Source organism: Euleptes europaea, chromosome 4, assembly GCF_029931775.1.
Source record: "Euleptes europaea isolate rEulEur1 chromosome 4, rEulEur1.hap1, whole genome shotgun sequence".
Lineage (NCBI taxonomy): Eukaryota > Metazoa > Chordata > Lepidosauria > Squamata > Sphaerodactylidae > Euleptes > Euleptes europaea.
This window is the reverse complement of record NC_079315.1, coordinates 11,969,892-11,985,578: the sequence shown is the minus strand read 5'-3', so window position 1 is coordinate 11,985,578 and position 15,687 is coordinate 11,969,892. Positions and strand designations below refer to the sequence as shown.

Here is a 15,687-nt window from a genome sequence, read left to right as displayed (position 1 = left end):
TATCATATATATAATTATATTAGGTGCTTTGCTGGCAGGGCAATGCTGCTGCAGTGGTCTTGTCTGGGGGCTTCCTAGAGGCACCTGGTTGGCCGCTGTGTGAACAGACTGCTGGACTTGACGGGCCTTGGTCTGATCCAGCAGGGCTTTCCTTATGTTCTTATTAAGTGGGGAGAGGACATGTTCATGGAGGAGAGGGCTATTCATGGCTACTAGTCCAAATGGATACTAGTCATGATGCATCCCTATTCTCTCCAAGAGCATGCCTATTATACTAGGCTCTGTGGAACACAGACAGGATAATGCTTCTGCGGTCCTCTTGCTTGTGGGCTTCCTAGAGGCACCTGGCCACTGTGTGAACAGACTGCTGGACTTGATGGGTCTTGGTCTGATCCAGCAGGGCTTTACTTGTGTTCTTTTTATAATTATATTATATATAATTATATTAGGTGCTGTGGAACACAGGCAGGACAATGCTGCTGCAGTCGTCTTGTTCGTGGGCTTCCTAGAGGCACCTGGTTGGCCACAGCGTGAACAGACTGCTGGGCTTTGGTCCGATCCAGTGTGGCTCTTCTTATGTACTTATGAGATCTCCCCAAATTACATTGATCTCCAAATGACAGCAATCTGTTACCCTGGAGAAAACAGCTGCTTTGGAGGGGAGACTCTATGGCACTATATCCCACTGAGATCCTTCCCCTCCACAAATCCTGCCCTCTCAAGCCTCCATCCTCAAATCTCCAGGAATTTTCTGACCTGGATTTGGCAACCCTATAAAATCCCCCATTCTCAGCTTTCTAAAAGGTCCCACTGACTCAACAAGACTGGGAGACTACTTGTTCTAATATAACAAAATCTTCAAACCACTTTCTCTGTTCAGTCTCCAAACTGTAGAAATTGCAGATCTGTTTTTTTTTTCATCAGGTATTACAGGGGTGTCAAACATAAGGGCCGAGGGCCAGATCTGGCCCCTTGAGAGCTCTTGTCCATCCCGGGAGCCAGCCAAGGCAGCTGCCCAATGTGGTCTAGTTGTTAAGAGCAGTGGTTTGGAGCGGCGGACTCTAATCTGGAGAACCGGGTTCAATTCCCCACTCCTCCACATAAAGCCAGCTGGGTGACCTTGGGTTAGTCACAGTTCTCTCTGAACTCTCTCAGCCCCACCTACCTCACAGGATGTCTGTTGTGGGGAGGGGAAGGTGACTGTAAGCCAGTTTGATTCTTCCTTAAGTGGTACAGAAAGTCGGCATATAAAAACCAAGTCTTCTTCTTCTTCTCAATCTGGGCTGGCGAGGCATGGCCTGCCCCGTCCAAGTAACACTTATGTCCTATCCGGCACTCGTAACAACTGAGTTCAACACCCCTGATGTTGAACATCTCACCCCACCCTACACACAAACACTTTCCCACCTAAACATCCAACTTGAAGAAGCATGGTAACAAAGTCAAAAGTTTGAACACCACTTTGTGACTTTTTAACTGATAAGTATTCTGCTGTGGTTGCTGTTTCGATTTCTTTGAAAGGAGCAACACAATGAGCCTGTTGGAAGGGGGGGTTCAGTTACCTGAATGCAGTTGACCAGGATGCTTCGTATCTCTTCTCCCAGGAACTACACGCATTTCCACCACCCCATTTATGGGAACTGCTACACCTTCAACGACCATAACAGCACCCTCTGGATGTCTTCCCTGCCCGGGATCAATAATGGTGAGCAGGTGAATGTTGGGTAGTGAGGGATGCCAGAAAAAGCTGCTCCAGCCCAGGACTCTTTTTTAAATGTTGACCCAGCCGTAGGGTTGCCAACCTCCAGGTAGTAGCTGGAGATCTCCCGCTATTACAGCTGATCTCCAGCTGATAAGAGATCAGTTCACCTGGAGAAGATGGCCACTTTGGCAATTGGACTGCATGGCATTGAAGTCCCTCCCCTCCCCACCCCAAACCCCGCCCACCTCAGGCTCCAGCCCAAAGATCTCCAGGTATTTCCCAACCCGGAGCTGGCAACCCTCTCCTCCCTGTTCCCATGCCACCTCATCCTGCACCCGATTCTAACACTCTTACCCAGTTACACCTCCTACCTAGGGTTGTCAGCTCTGGGTTGGGAAATTCCTGGAGATTTTTGGGGTGGAGCCTGATGAGGGCGGGGTTTGGGGAATGGCAGGAGCTCTGCAGGGATGTCATGCCGTAGAGTCCACCCTATGTCCTACTCCCTTTCTGGACTACCTAGTACAGAGAGCTACTTTCATTGAAACCAAGCCTCAGCAGTAGAAGGCAACTCTCTGAAGGCTGTTTGGCTCGGCCTAAGATTCGGCTACGGTTGCCATCCTCCAGGTACTACCTGGAGATCTCCTGCTGTTACTACTGATCTCCAGCCGATAGAGATCAGTTCCCCTGGAGAAAAATGGCCGCTTTGGCAATTGGACTCTATGGCATTGAAGTATCTCCCCTCCCCAAACCCTGCCCTCCTCAGGCTCCGCCCCAAAAACCTCCCGTCGGTGGCGAAGAGGGACCTGGTGGCCCTAGATTCGGCCCTGAATTCCCTTCAGACTCTGTCATGTTCTCAGTCTCTTTGCCATCCTTAATTCTACCTGATTTACCTAACCTTCCCGGACTCTTTTCACACCCTGTCTTTTCTTACCGTTTTCTGCCCGTCTCTTCAGGCCTCTCTCTGGTTGTCCGCACAGAGCAGAACGACTTCATCCCTCTTCTCTCCACGGTGACGGGAGCCCGGGTGATGGTCCATGCTCAGAATGAGCCAGCTTTCATGGACGAGGGGGGTTTTAACGTGCGTCCCGGCATGGAAACCTCCATCAGCATGAGAAAGGTAAGGGGGAAGGGGGGAGCTCCAGCATGCATGGCAGGTTGCCAACCTCCAGGTGTGGCCTGGAGATTTCTCAGATTTATAACTGATTGCCAGTTGACAGAGATCAGTTCCCCAGGAGGAAATGGCTACTTTGGAGGATGGACTCTACAGCATCATGCCCCACTGAGGTCCCTCCCCTCCTCAAATGCTGCTTTTGCCCGGCTTCACTCTCAAATCTCCAGGAATTTTCCAATGTAGAGTTTACCACCTTAGTGGGGAGGCAGCTGTTGGTACGGGCCCAGGAAAGGACGAGCATATGGGTGCAACAAGATCCATTTCCAGGAAAGGACAAGCATGTGGTGGGTGCAACAAGATCCGTTTTCTTCTGAGGTTAGTTCAGTCTGCAGTCTATTGTCTGGATTTGCAGGTCAGAAGAGGTCGAAATAAACTAACTCCCGTTATTACGCAGTGCCGTGAAACCAGAGAGTTCAGCAAACAGCCAGCGTCATAAACCTTCGTGGTGACAATCACCGCTTTATTGTCTAAAGATTTTTCATGGGGGGGGGACCGATTAGCAGTTGCAGGAAAGAAAATGATAAGCCATCTGGCCTCTCCAAGCCCCCTCCCCATTTTCCTAACCTGAAGCAACCCTGGAGGAGCACTATTTGGTTTGGTGGGGAAATCCACAAGTGTAGACCTAGGTCTTCTTTCTTTCTTTCTTTCTTTCTTTCTTTCTTTCTTTCTTTCTTTCTTTCTTTCTTTCTTTCTTTCTTTCCTTTCCTTTCCTTTCCTTTCCTTTCCTTTCCTTTCCCTTCCCTTCCCTTCCCTTCCCTTCCCTTCCCTTCCTTCCTTTCTTTCTTTCTTTCTTTCTTTCCCCCTGTTCTTAGACCAAGGTCTTGAACAATAAAACCATAAAACTTAAATAAGACCTATCTCCAAAAACACCTCCCTTCGTTTTTTTTCTGCAGCCTCCAAAAACCAAGGGTCAGGGTCCTCTAAGAGGAACTGAACCTTTTGCTCCAAAGTTATTCAAGAAGGTGTGGATCATTTGTTAAAATATGGTATAATCCGTTTTAGCCCAAGTTGGTTTATGTAAGGGCGGTACAAAAGGATATGTACCAAGGAGTCCACTGACTGAAAAGCGCAGGGACACAGAGCCGGTCTAAAAAAGAGATCTTTAGCAGACGGCCTAGCAAAACCATTGAAAAATGGCCATTAAATTTTGAATGCATAAATTTTCTATGTAACTTTGGACTAACCAGAGAATCCATATAGGAAGGAAGATTACCCTTAGATAACAGGCCAGACATAGGTCTTTTATGCATGGCTTTTTCACTTGCTGTCACCCCTCTGACAGCGGAGGTGGAAGATTCAACCCTAGTAGCCAGGTGAGGGCAGGAGGGTAGGCTCCTTGTATTTATATTGAGGCTGACCAGAGGCTTTATACTTCTCGCAGATGACAGGGGCCGGCACATCCCTTATCCCAGGGGTCGGCAAACTGCGGCTCACGAGCTGCATGCGGCTCTTTGGCCTGTTGAGTGCGGCTCTCCGAACTTGGTTCGAAGCCCCTGCTCTCGCGCCCACTTGTGCCGGCTGCAGAGCCGGTGCACCTGAGAGAGAGAGAGAGAGAGAGAGCGGGCGCGCTGTCTCTCCCACCCCCCGTGGAGAATGGCCAGGTCCCCCTTTCCCTTGCCCTCAATGGTTGGGAGGCTAAAGCCTCCCCTCCCCTCTAGCCATGCAATTGCTGGGCGGGCGGCTCTGTGGTTCCTGGCCCACCCCTCCCGCCTATCAGCTGTTGGGCGGGCCGGGCTTCCTTTGGCGGCACGTCCCCAGCAGCGGCGCTGGCCGCGGCGCCCGGTCTCCTGCGGCACCGACTCCGTTCCCCCATCATCTTCTGGGCCTGCGGGTTCCTGTAGAGAAGAGGCACACTTTGGAGCCAGCAGGGGCTTGTCCGGTAAGTGGAGGGTGGCTTTCTTGGCGGTAGACCTGGACTCCCGAGGAGGGGGGGGCAAGTCTCCCTTCAGAGGCCAGGTCTACCCATTGGCTTCTATGGGCCTCCGGAGGCCAGGTCTACTGCCAAGAAAGCCAATGGGTAGACCTGGCCTCCCAATGGGACTCAGCCGGAGGCCAGGTCTACCAATAGGTTTTTATGGCAGTAGACCAGGCCTCCAGACGAGGACTCCGGACGGGGAAATGGCAGGGACTTACAATTTAATTTTATCAATAAATAAGATCATTATTAAGTATGATATCAAGTTTTATTCAGTGTACCTATAGTTTAATTAAGACTTAAAACTTTAATTAAAGTTTATTAAGTTAATAAACAGTGTACCTACCTATATAGTTTAAGTTTAAGAAATTTGGCTCTCAAAAGAAATCTCAATCATTGTACTGTTGATATTTGGCTCTTTTGACTAATGAGTTTGCCGACCCCTGCCTTATCCTATTGCATTGAGGGGGGGCTCTGAGCACTGGAGGGGGTGGCCCTCCCACCGAGCAGCCCTAGGGTTGCCAACTCTGGGTTGGTAAATTCCTGGAGATGTGAGGGGCGAAGACTGGGTTTTGGGGAGGAAAGGATGCTTAGTGAGGTATATTTCCATAGTCTGCCCTCCGAAGCAGCCATTTCCTCCAGGGGGACTGATCTAGGTAGTCTGGAGCTCAGTTGGAATTCTGGGAAATTGCCAGGCCTCAACTAGAAGTTGGCAATGGCCCAGGGTATCAGCGTTTGGGGTGGCCCCAGGGACACCAAATTCAGGCAAGCCTTGGCCCGAGCACTGCCTCCAGGGTCATCAGGCTGTCCAGCAGCTCAGGGTTCACTAGTTGGTGGTCAGGGCTGGTCAGGGCTGTCCAGTTGGTGGCTCAGGGCACACCTAGGAGTCCAAAAGCCAATTGACTTTTGGGGCAGTTGCTGAGCATAAACCCTCACCTGGACAGCCCTAGGCTATCCCGATCTTGTCAGATCTCAGAAGCTAAGCAGGGTCGGCCCTGGTTAGAATGTGGATGGGTGACCTCCAAGGACTACCAGGATCGTGATGTGGAGGCAGGCAATGGAAGCTTGCTGGGTGACCTTGGGCCAGTCATACACACTCAGCCTTGACCCTGTCTAGTATTTGGATGGGAGACCTCCAAGGAATACCAGAGGTGTGACATGGAGGCAGGCAATGGCAAACCACCTCCGAACACCTCTTGCCTTGAAAACTCTATGGGGTCGCCATAAGTCAGCTGTGATTTGATGGCACACATATAGGCTGAGCACATGGAGACCTGGACAGTTCCTGACCTCAGACCAATCACATTGCCAGTTTACCCTCCAAAATCCAGCAGTACGATAACCAGGGGGAAGAAGAAGAGTTGGTTTTTATACCCGCTTTTCTTTACTGAAAGGAGTCTCATAGCGGCTTACAATCACACTCCCTTAATCTCCCCACAACAGGCATTTTGTGAGGAAGCTGGGTCTGAGAGAGTTCTGAGATAACTGTGACTGGCCCAAGGTCACCCAGCTGGCTTCATGTGGAGGAGTGGGGAAACCAACCTGGTTCACCAGATTAGAGTCCGCCGCTCATGTGAAGGAGAAGGGAATCAAACCCAGTTCTCCAGATTAGAGTCCACCGCTCTTAACCCCTACACCACGCTGGCTCAGGGAGGGAAACAAGAGAAAGCCCCTTGGCAGGAGAGGCAGGTGGAAACCGGAGGAAGGGGAGGAAGATGCACAGAACTGATACATTTCAAATGGTTGGGACAGGAAACAACAAACCGCCTTGGAGGCAGCTACAGTGACTGCACCGAAAATGGGAGCGACGTACCAGTGAAGAACCTGTACCCGTCCCGTTACACTGAACAGGTATCTTCATTTCCCACCGCTGCCACCACGTAGCTCATGCCAACCACGTGCTCCCTGGGGCACCGTGATGCTTCCGTGTGTTATGGGTTCTCCCCTGCCTTCTCCCAGGTCTGCATTCGTTCCTGTTTTCAGACTATCATGGTGGAACGTTGCGGCTGTGGCCATTACTTCTACCCATTACCACCTGGAGCAGTTTATTGCGACTACACGAAACACTCAGGCTGGGGTAAGTCCAGAAGGGGGATTGGGGCTTTCGAAACGTGGAGCTCCACTCATTTCCACCCCTTCCCCTTAATTCTTCACTTGCTCACCCCATGCAAGCGGCTTATGCAACTAACTCGTTGTATGTTCATCTCTCTCTCCCCTGCTGAGGTTATTGTTATTACAAACTCCAGGCTGAGTTCAAGGCAGGCTTTCTGGACTGTTTCAGCAAATGTCGGAAACCATGCAAGTGAGTATGTTTCAAGACTCGCAAAGTCGCATTCCTGGAGCTGGTCAAATTCCACGGAACTTGCTTAACAGGAGAAAGTATTCAATAAAATGAAGCAAAACAGGGTTGAGATTCAAGATTAGATACGTCGTATCACCCGAGCCTTCCAAACTCTGTTTGTGGGCCCATCTCATAATTCCCAACAATCTTAATAAGTCCAGCAATGCTAAGTTGTTCCATTATGTTTTTTGGGAGGACTTTCACTATATGTAAATTGTAAAACTCCTTGCCCCAGGTTGTAGTGATGGCTGCCAACTTGGAAGGCTTTAAGAGGGGAGTGGACACATTCATGGAGGAGAGGGCTATCCATGGCTACTAGTCAAATGGATACTAGTCATGATGCATACCTATTCTCTCCAGGATCAGAGGAGCAGGCCTATTATATTAGGTGCTGTGGAATACAGGCAGGACAATGCTGCTGCAGTCATAGGGTTGCACGGGAGATACGCCAAAGGTGTATTTGAGGGAGATACCCTCAAAGGTGAGATACCCTCAAAGGTGGCATATCTCAACAAAAAAAGGGGCATTCCTGAGCCGAAACAGCTCAGGAGGCCGACTAACATCGGCCCCACTCCCTGGCCGGTGCCGGAACACCGCAGGAACGCCTCCCGGTTTGCTGCTGCAGCCTGTGCCGGCAACCAGATGCCAGCGGGAGGCTCCCGCGGTGACCAGGGCCAGTGCTGCCGTGGCGGCGGCCAGGGACCAGTGTCCAGGCCTGCACGCTGGCGATAGGGCCACTCACGCCAGTGTGCGCCTTCCGGGCGCTGGCGTTTTGGGCCCTTGCGCCGGTGTGCGCCGTTGCCGGCCTCCTAAGGCCTTTTGGCATGGCCGCTAGCGCATCTCAGGAATGCGCTGCTAGAGGCCTTGGTTGGCCACTGCGTGAACAGACTGCTGGACTTGATGGACCTTGGGCTTTTCTTATGTTCTTATCTAATTTCTCCAACTGATGAGTCCAGTACCATAATAGAAGAAAAAAGGGGGGAATGAAACCCAACCTAGAAAACAGAAGCTGGGTACCCAAGGTTGGGTGTGATAAACAAAATATATAGATAATAAAAATATGATTTATTTAAAGCGCTATGTCAAGATAAAAATTATTTTAAAAACACAAGAAGGAGCTGGATAGGCAGGAGGTTCCGTCAGCCCCGTGGCTGTAAACGTCTCTTGTTTCTTTAGAATGACCGAGTACCAGCTGTCGGCTGGATATTCACGCTGGCCTTCTCCAGTCTCTGAGGTAAAGGGAATACTTTCTAGTTGTATATGCACGCTCAAACTACTTCTGGTAGGACTGCCAACTCCAGCTTCGGAAAATCATGGAGATTTGGAGGGAGTGTGTATCAGGGGCATAAACTCCACCCTCCCACGTTGCTGTTTCCTCCAGGGGAACCAACCTCTGTATCCCAGAGATCAATTGGACTCACCTGTGTCCTGGCTGTTTAGAGTGAAGTAGGAGAGGGTGCTTCTTCCAGGGGAAATGATTGGAGGGGGGTGTAGATTACAGGAATAAACACACATGAAGCTGCCTTATGCTGATTCAGACCCTTGGCCCATCAAAGTCAGTATTGTCTACTCAGACTGGCAGCTGCTCTTCAGGGTCTCGGGCAGGATTTCCCCCGCTCACTCACCACCTGGTCCCTTTTAACTGGAGATGGAGGGGATTGGACCTGGGACCTTCTGCATGCCTGGCAGATGCTCTACCACTGAGCCACAGCCCCATAGGAAAGGTTTAAATGCTCCCTCTCCCCTGTCTGCTCTAAATTCCCCCTTCCAGAGCACTTTCCCCTTTCTAAATTTCCCCCTTCCAGAGCACTTTTGAGTTTTTAAAAAATGGCACCACATCTCAGTTATGGGTGTTTGAGTTTGTATCTGATGAAGGTTGCTTTGACTCTCAAAAGCTCATACCGTGAAAATCCTGTTGTTCTCTAAGGTGCCACTGGATTCGAATCTAGAATGGAATCATAGAGAGACCACCAGGGTCATCTAGTCCAACCCCCTGCACAATACAGGAAATTCACTACTACCTCCCCCACCCCCAAACCCCAGGGATCCCTACTCCATGCCCAGAAGATGGCCAAGGTGCCCTCCCTCTCATCATCTGCCTAAGGTTATAGAATCAGCATTGCTGACAGATGGGCATCTAACCTCTCCTTAAAACCTCCAGGGAAGGAGAGCTTACCACCTCCTGAGGAAGCCTGTTCCACTGAGGAACCACTCTAACTGTTAGAAAATTCATCCTAATGTTTAGACGGAAACTCTTTTGATTTAATTTCAACCCACCGGTTCTGGTTCGACCTTCTGGGGCAACAGAAAACAACTTGGCACCCTCCTCTATAGGACAGCCCTTCAAGTACATGAAGATGGTTATCATATCACCTCTCAGTCTTCTCTTCAGGCTAAACATACCCAGCTCCTTCAACCTTTCCTCAGAGGACTTGGTCTCCAGACCCCCTCACCATCTTTGTTGCCCTCCTCTGGACACGTTCTAGGTGTAACACATTGCTAGCTCCTGAGTTTGTTTGCCTTTTCTGGTTATTTTGCAACTATCTCCTATCCTGTCTTTCCAGGCCTGGGTCTTTCACATGCTGTCTCGGCAGAATAAGTACAACATCACATCCAAGAGGTAAGAGCTCCACCTACAGCCAAAATGTGGATTTTAGAGTTTCAGAAGAAGGTTTTAGGGAGAGAATTCCATTGGTGGGCAGATACCATGGGATTGCAGGGGTTAGATGTAGGGTTGCCAGGTCCGTCTTGGCTACTGGCGGGAGGTTTTTGGGGTGGAGCCTGAGGAGGGTGGGGTTTGGAGAGGGGAGGGACTTCAATGCCATAGAGTTCAATGGCCAAAGCAGCCATTTTCTCCAGGTGAACTGATTTCTATCGGCTGGAGATCAGTTGTAATAGCAGGAGATCTCTAGCTATTACCTGAAGGTTGGCAACCCAAGGTAGATTTAAACTTTCAAGGGAACAGGGTGAAGGATAGGGTTGCCAGCTCCGGGTTGGGAAATACCTGGAGATTTTTGGGGCAGAGCCTGAGGAGGGCGGGGTTTAGGGAGAGGAGGGACTTCGGTGCCATAGAGTCCAATTGCCAAAGTGGCCATTTTCTCCAGGTGAACTGATTTCTATTGGCTGGAGATCAGTTGTAATAGTGGGATGTCTCCAGCTACTACCTGGAGGTTGGCAACCCTAGTGGAGGATGGAACTTCACCATGTCATCAGCTCCTTGGAAGGCAGCTGTGGTGAATTCTGGGCTCAGAGAAAAGATTCCTTGGTTTAGAGTTTTAGCCAGGTTGCTGGAATCACTGCTGGACTTTCGGGAACGATGGAATTAAAGAAGCGATACAAGAAATCCCTTCTTCCCCAAAATAGTCAAAGTTGTTCTCAGGAACCACAGATGGGTGAGCGACCCAAAAAAAGGGCTTGAGGCTTTGTCCAGTGTTTAAGATTAGCATTTAGTTCAGACAGCAGGTAGCTACAAGGAATTTTGCTTTAAAATATGTTTGCCCCCATTTCTTCTCCATTTCGAGTTGCTCACAACCAATGGAAGCCCAGAGGCTAAATGCGCCAATTGGGGAAAGCCATGTATTGTTGCTGCAGCTAGTAAACCCCTGCAGCACAATTCTCATCTAATAGACTTGCACACACACGCGCACGCGCACACACAATGAATGGGCTGAACGTGTTCTTGCAGCAACTGAGTTTCCTCATCAGAATAACTGCTTGTCGTGCGCCACTAGACCTGGATTAGAGCCAAAATGACTTCGCTGTGTCTGACTTGCCTACAAATCCAGGCGGCAGAGGCAGAGAATATTAAGAAGGGCAGTGGCTCAGTGACGGAGTGCCTGCTCTGCATGCAGAAGGTCCCCGGTTCAATCCCCGGCCTCTCCAACTAAAGGATCACAGGCAGCAGGGATTGGGAGGACCTGTTCCTGAGACCCTACAGACCAATCAGAGTAGACTATGTTGCCTAATTTGGCCTTATCAGTATGAACTTGGGAGATTTCAGCATTTTGTCCTAGTCATGGTGAAATAGCCTGACAGGTCAGAGCCCCGTGTGGGCTGAACAGTTCTGGATTCAAACTCCCGGAGTTCATTTTCACAGCTTAGCCCTAACATTCGAAGCTAATGGTGATTCACCACAATATGCAATGATCTATTCACCCCATAATGGGATTAGATAAGCCATAATACCCCAGGTTTCTTATTCAAAAGTGGAAGATTTGAGTCCAGAACACCTTTAAGACTGGTATGGAGAGCGGACGGGGGAAGCTTTTCTCCCTCTCTTATAATACCATCTGCTGAAACTGAAGAGTGAGCAATTCAAAACAGATAAAAGGAAGCATTTCTTCACACAACGCATAGTTCAATTGTGGAACTCCCTGCCCCAGGATGTGGTAATGGCTGCCCACTTGGAAGGCTTGAAGAGGAGAGTGGACATGTTCATGGAGGAGAGGGGTATTCATGGCTACTAATTAAAATGAATACTAGTCACGATGCATACCTATTCTCTCCAGGATCAGAGGAGCAGGCCCATTATATTAGGTGATGTGGAACACAGGCAGGACAATGCTGCTGCAGTCTTGCTTGTGGTCTTCCTAGGGGTACCTGGTTGGCCACTGTGTGAGCAGACTGCTGGACTTGACAGGCCTTGGTCTGACCCAGCAGGGCTTTTCTTATGTTCTTAACACAGACAAGATTTCCAGGGAATAAGCTTTCGAGAGTCATCTGACATATTTGATAAAGGGGAATTTGACTCTCAAAGGTTTATACCCAGGAAATCTTGTTGGTCCTTAAGGTGCCATTGGACTCAAATCTTGCTCTTCCGCTGCAGACCAACACAGCTACCCACCTGTAACTTACTCAAAAGTAACTCCTCCATGGGAAAAGTGCTTTGAAAGCTGGCATGGCAGGAAACTGTGTGCTGGAGATTGATGTCAGACTGCTTTCAAAGAAGTGCCCCCCCCCCCCCGTGCACTTTCCAGAGCCGGCTGTCCCACAGAAAACTGTGCTACGTGCCTGTACCTTTGGATTCGCTCCGGATCCACTGTGAGGAGTGAAAAGGTGCTGGGATGTGGGATTTGGTCGCAGGATCCCTGACCTTGCTGAGCCTGTGGATACTTTCGGTATTTGGAGAACAGGTAGCAGGGCGCCATAACAATATGGCTGCCGTGGCAATGGGACTAATCCCAAAACGGCTTACCATGGTTGGGGCCGATCCCAAAAGGGCTTACCTTGGTTGGGGCTAATCATAAAAGGGATTACCTTGGTTGGGACCAATCCCAAATGGGGTTACCATGGTTGGGGGCCAATCCCAAAAGGGCTTACCATGGTTGGGGACCAAACCCAAAAGGGCTTACAGCCAGTCCCAAAAGGGCTTACCATGGTTGGGGGCCAATCACAAAATGTCAGGAAGCTCCACAAAACGTTAGGATGTTCCAAACCGAGCACCTTCCTGTGGAGGAGACAGTTGTATCCAAATGGGTGCTGCCTGCAGACCTAAAAGTGATGCCTCTTGGGCTTTTCTGAAGCACTCCTGCTCCAGTAAGACGGAGGAACATCGGGACCAGTTGTCTGCATGGCGAGGGAGAGTTATTTTAGCGGAAGCAGCAAGCAGGCGCTTGGAAGCCCATCAGAGGCAGAGTGCGGGGCTGGATCCCTGGGCCACGCCTTTTCCATTTGATGGCAAGGGGTATGAAATGTTTCTCGAGTGGTGATGGAGGCCTGTAAGACTGATGAAATGTACCAGGAAAGAGAGGAATCCATTTGTTGCGGAAGCAGGTCAGCTAGGAACTTGGTATAGGGCTTCTGGGTCGATACTCCTATTGCTTCCAAAGTTTTGCCGGGCTACAGGGCCGCGTGTGCAGCTTCAACAGACATGGGCTTATGGCAGGTTACGAAGAGGCCGCAGGCTGAAAATGTGAAAGGAACGGAAGAAGTGCATTGGGGGAAGAAGGCATAGGGGACGGAGTAGGGGGTGCCCATCCTGGCAAAGCTGGGTTCACTCAATCCCTCTTTCATTACTAGGAATGGAATTGCCAAAGTGAATATATTTTTTCAGGAGTGGAATTATAAAAGCAACGGGGAGTCTCCTGCTTTCACAGTATGTATTCTGTTCAGCGTCGCTCGGCATGGGCTGGCTTCAGCGCTGCTCTCCCGAGATAGGTGACCAAGGTCACTTTCACCCTACTGTTTCAGTCTGGTGTGCGTGAAACAGGGTTTAATTCCCTGCTTTCCCGCAAGCCCTTGGTCCGTGCACACGTCTTCCGGCTTTGTCACCATCTTTCCTGAATCTGCCTCACTACAGCGTTTTTTTGGAAAGGTTGCAATAAAGCCAGGTTGAATGCCACTGGAACCCCAATTCCTTTTTGGTCCCACCCACTTTGGTGTAATTATTCGCCTCCCCATTCCTCCCACCCCAGCCACGTCACTACAAGATGGGGTGATCAGTATATATCATTATAGCTTTGTAATGCTTTAGCCATAGATCAATTGTTTTTAAAACCCTGAAAAGACCTTCTGGTGGTGCGGGAGAGGGAATGGCTGGGGGCGGCGGGTAGGGAAAGTGTGAGGTAACCCACAATGTGGAAGCCTTGCTCTTGCTGCACTGTATTGGCAGATCAAGCAGGAGAAAACCCACATCCCAGTGGAAGACTCCTGATGCCCAGAACTGCTGGTCTAACTAAGGGGAGGGGGGCGTGGCTCATTGGTAGAGCATCTGCTTGGCATGCAGAAGGTCCCAGGTTCAATCCCCGGCATCTCCAGTTAAAGAGACTAGGCAAGTAGGTGATGGGAAAGACCTCATCCTGAGACCCTGGAGAGCCACTGCCGGTCTGAGTAGACAATACTGACTTGGATGGGCCAAGGGTCTGATTCAGTAGAAGGCAGCTTCATGTGTTCATGTTCATGGACTACAATCGCTTTGAATGGGAATCTAGAGGTCTTCTTTCAAACAAACGCTTCTGTCTTCCAAGTAGCGCATTTCCCCAGCGCATGAACCCCCCCCCCCCAAGGGCCCTTGTTCAGAAAACACTGCAGTTTGAAATCCTGTTAGCAATGTTTTGGTTAGAGTCGTCAGCACCTACTGGACAGTGTCTGTAACATCACTTAATAGCAAAGCAGCTTTTCCCTTTCCGCCTGCCTCATTTGATTGCATTTTCATACCACCCTTCAGAATACGGCGCTCATATTAGAGGTCTTATAAAACAGTTAAAGCCAAAAGTGCAATAAAAGAAAAAAAACCTGATAAACAGCAGAGCAAAGCGTGTTAGTAGGCTTCCAAACGCAACGTCTCCCCTTGTTTTCCTGATGCTGCACAGCAAGGCATTTTGAGGCTAATCGGTCTGAATTTTTATTACATTTCATTTTTGCCTATCCGACCATCCTGCAATGGAAGCCGAAAGTGTCCTCTGTGGCTTTGCAAATATTTAGTATTGCCGGCACTTGGCATACAAAAAGAGATTGCCAAGGCAGCTCTTTTCGCATGTTTTGATTGTAACATTTGAGAATCAAATTTGGATCTAGTCCAAATTTCAAAAATTTTCAGAATTTCTGTCTCCCCCCACCCCCCTCTTTACAAGAGCACACAAGGCAGCCTTAGGCAGCAAAACTGCTCTTGATTCTGGGGTCTCTACGGTCCATGGTCCCACGCATCTTTGTCCTTGGAAACAGCACCCGTACATGAAACAGTTGTATTGGGACCAGAAGGAAGAAAGGCTGAACCCTTTCCCATCCCAACACACATCATTTCCTAAACTAAACGGCCCTGCAGTGTAGGGTTGCCACCCTCCAGGTGGGGCCTAGAGATCTGGCAGAACTGCTCTCCAGATGACCGAGATCTGTTCCCCTGGAGGCAATGGCAGCTTTGGAGAAAGGACTTATTGGCAGGATATCTCCCCAAAACCCATCCTTTCCAGGCTCCACCCAGATCTCCAGGAATTTCCCAACCCAAAGTTGGCAACCCTACCTCAAGGCTGTTATTTGCCCCAATGGACACAGTATCTTACTCATATCCTTGCCCCCCCCCAACAGGGCAAATAGCTCCAGAACACCAGTTTGGGTTGGAAAAGAAACGGGTCAAGGCCCCCGCGTCCCACTCAGAACCAGGGGCCCCACATGCCCGCGGGTTCCAAAGAAAAACCAGTGGGGGGACCACAGAACATTCTTGGGATCTTTCCCCGTGCGCCGTGGCTCTCCCACCACCACCCCTGACTTTGCGCTCTCCGCTCGGCAGGTGGTGACGCTGCTGTCCCAACTGGGCAACCAATGGAGCCTCTGGTTCGGCTCCTCCGTCCTCTCCGTCGTAGAGCTGGCTGAGCTGATCTTCGACTTCCTGGCGGTCACCTGCATCCTTGCCTTGCAGTGGGCCTACCTGCACCGATCCGCTGACCTCCCCGCCTCCGGTGGCCACGACAACACGGCCTTCTGCAGCGGGCCTGTTACACCTGGCTCCCCACAACACCTGCCCGTGGCAACCAGGGTAGCCACGCTGCCCTCCTACAATAGCTTGGAATCACTAGCCGCACACAGCTTTCCCTGCAGGGGAAGAGAGTGAGACCGAACCGCAT

The 15,687-nt window shown here is 50.2% G+C and overlaps 1 protein-coding gene across 1 annotated transcript in view; it reads left to right on the top strand.

Annotated features, from left to right (window-relative positions):
• SCNN1A (sodium channel epithelial 1 subunit alpha) overlaps positions 1–15,687 on the top strand; it is a 31,717-nt gene extending 16,030 nt beyond the window's left edge. Inside the window, exons 5-13 of the mRNA XM_056847935.1 lie at positions 1,605–1,705; positions 2,656–2,819; positions 6,541–6,639; positions 6,748–6,865; positions 7,012–7,090; positions 8,306–8,363; positions 9,694–9,749; positions 13,148–13,223; positions 15,354–15,687. Coding sequence (XP_056703913.1) covers positions 1,605–1,705; positions 2,656–2,819; positions 6,541–6,639; positions 6,748–6,865; positions 7,012–7,090; positions 8,306–8,363; positions 9,694–9,749; positions 13,148–13,223; positions 15,354–15,674 — 1,072 coding nt within the window. The 3' untranslated portion in view covers positions 15,675–15,687. The remainder of the gene's footprint in view (positions 1–1,604; positions 1,706–2,655; positions 2,820–6,540; positions 6,640–6,747; positions 6,866–7,011; positions 7,091–8,305; positions 8,364–9,693; positions 9,750–13,147; positions 13,224–15,353) is intronic.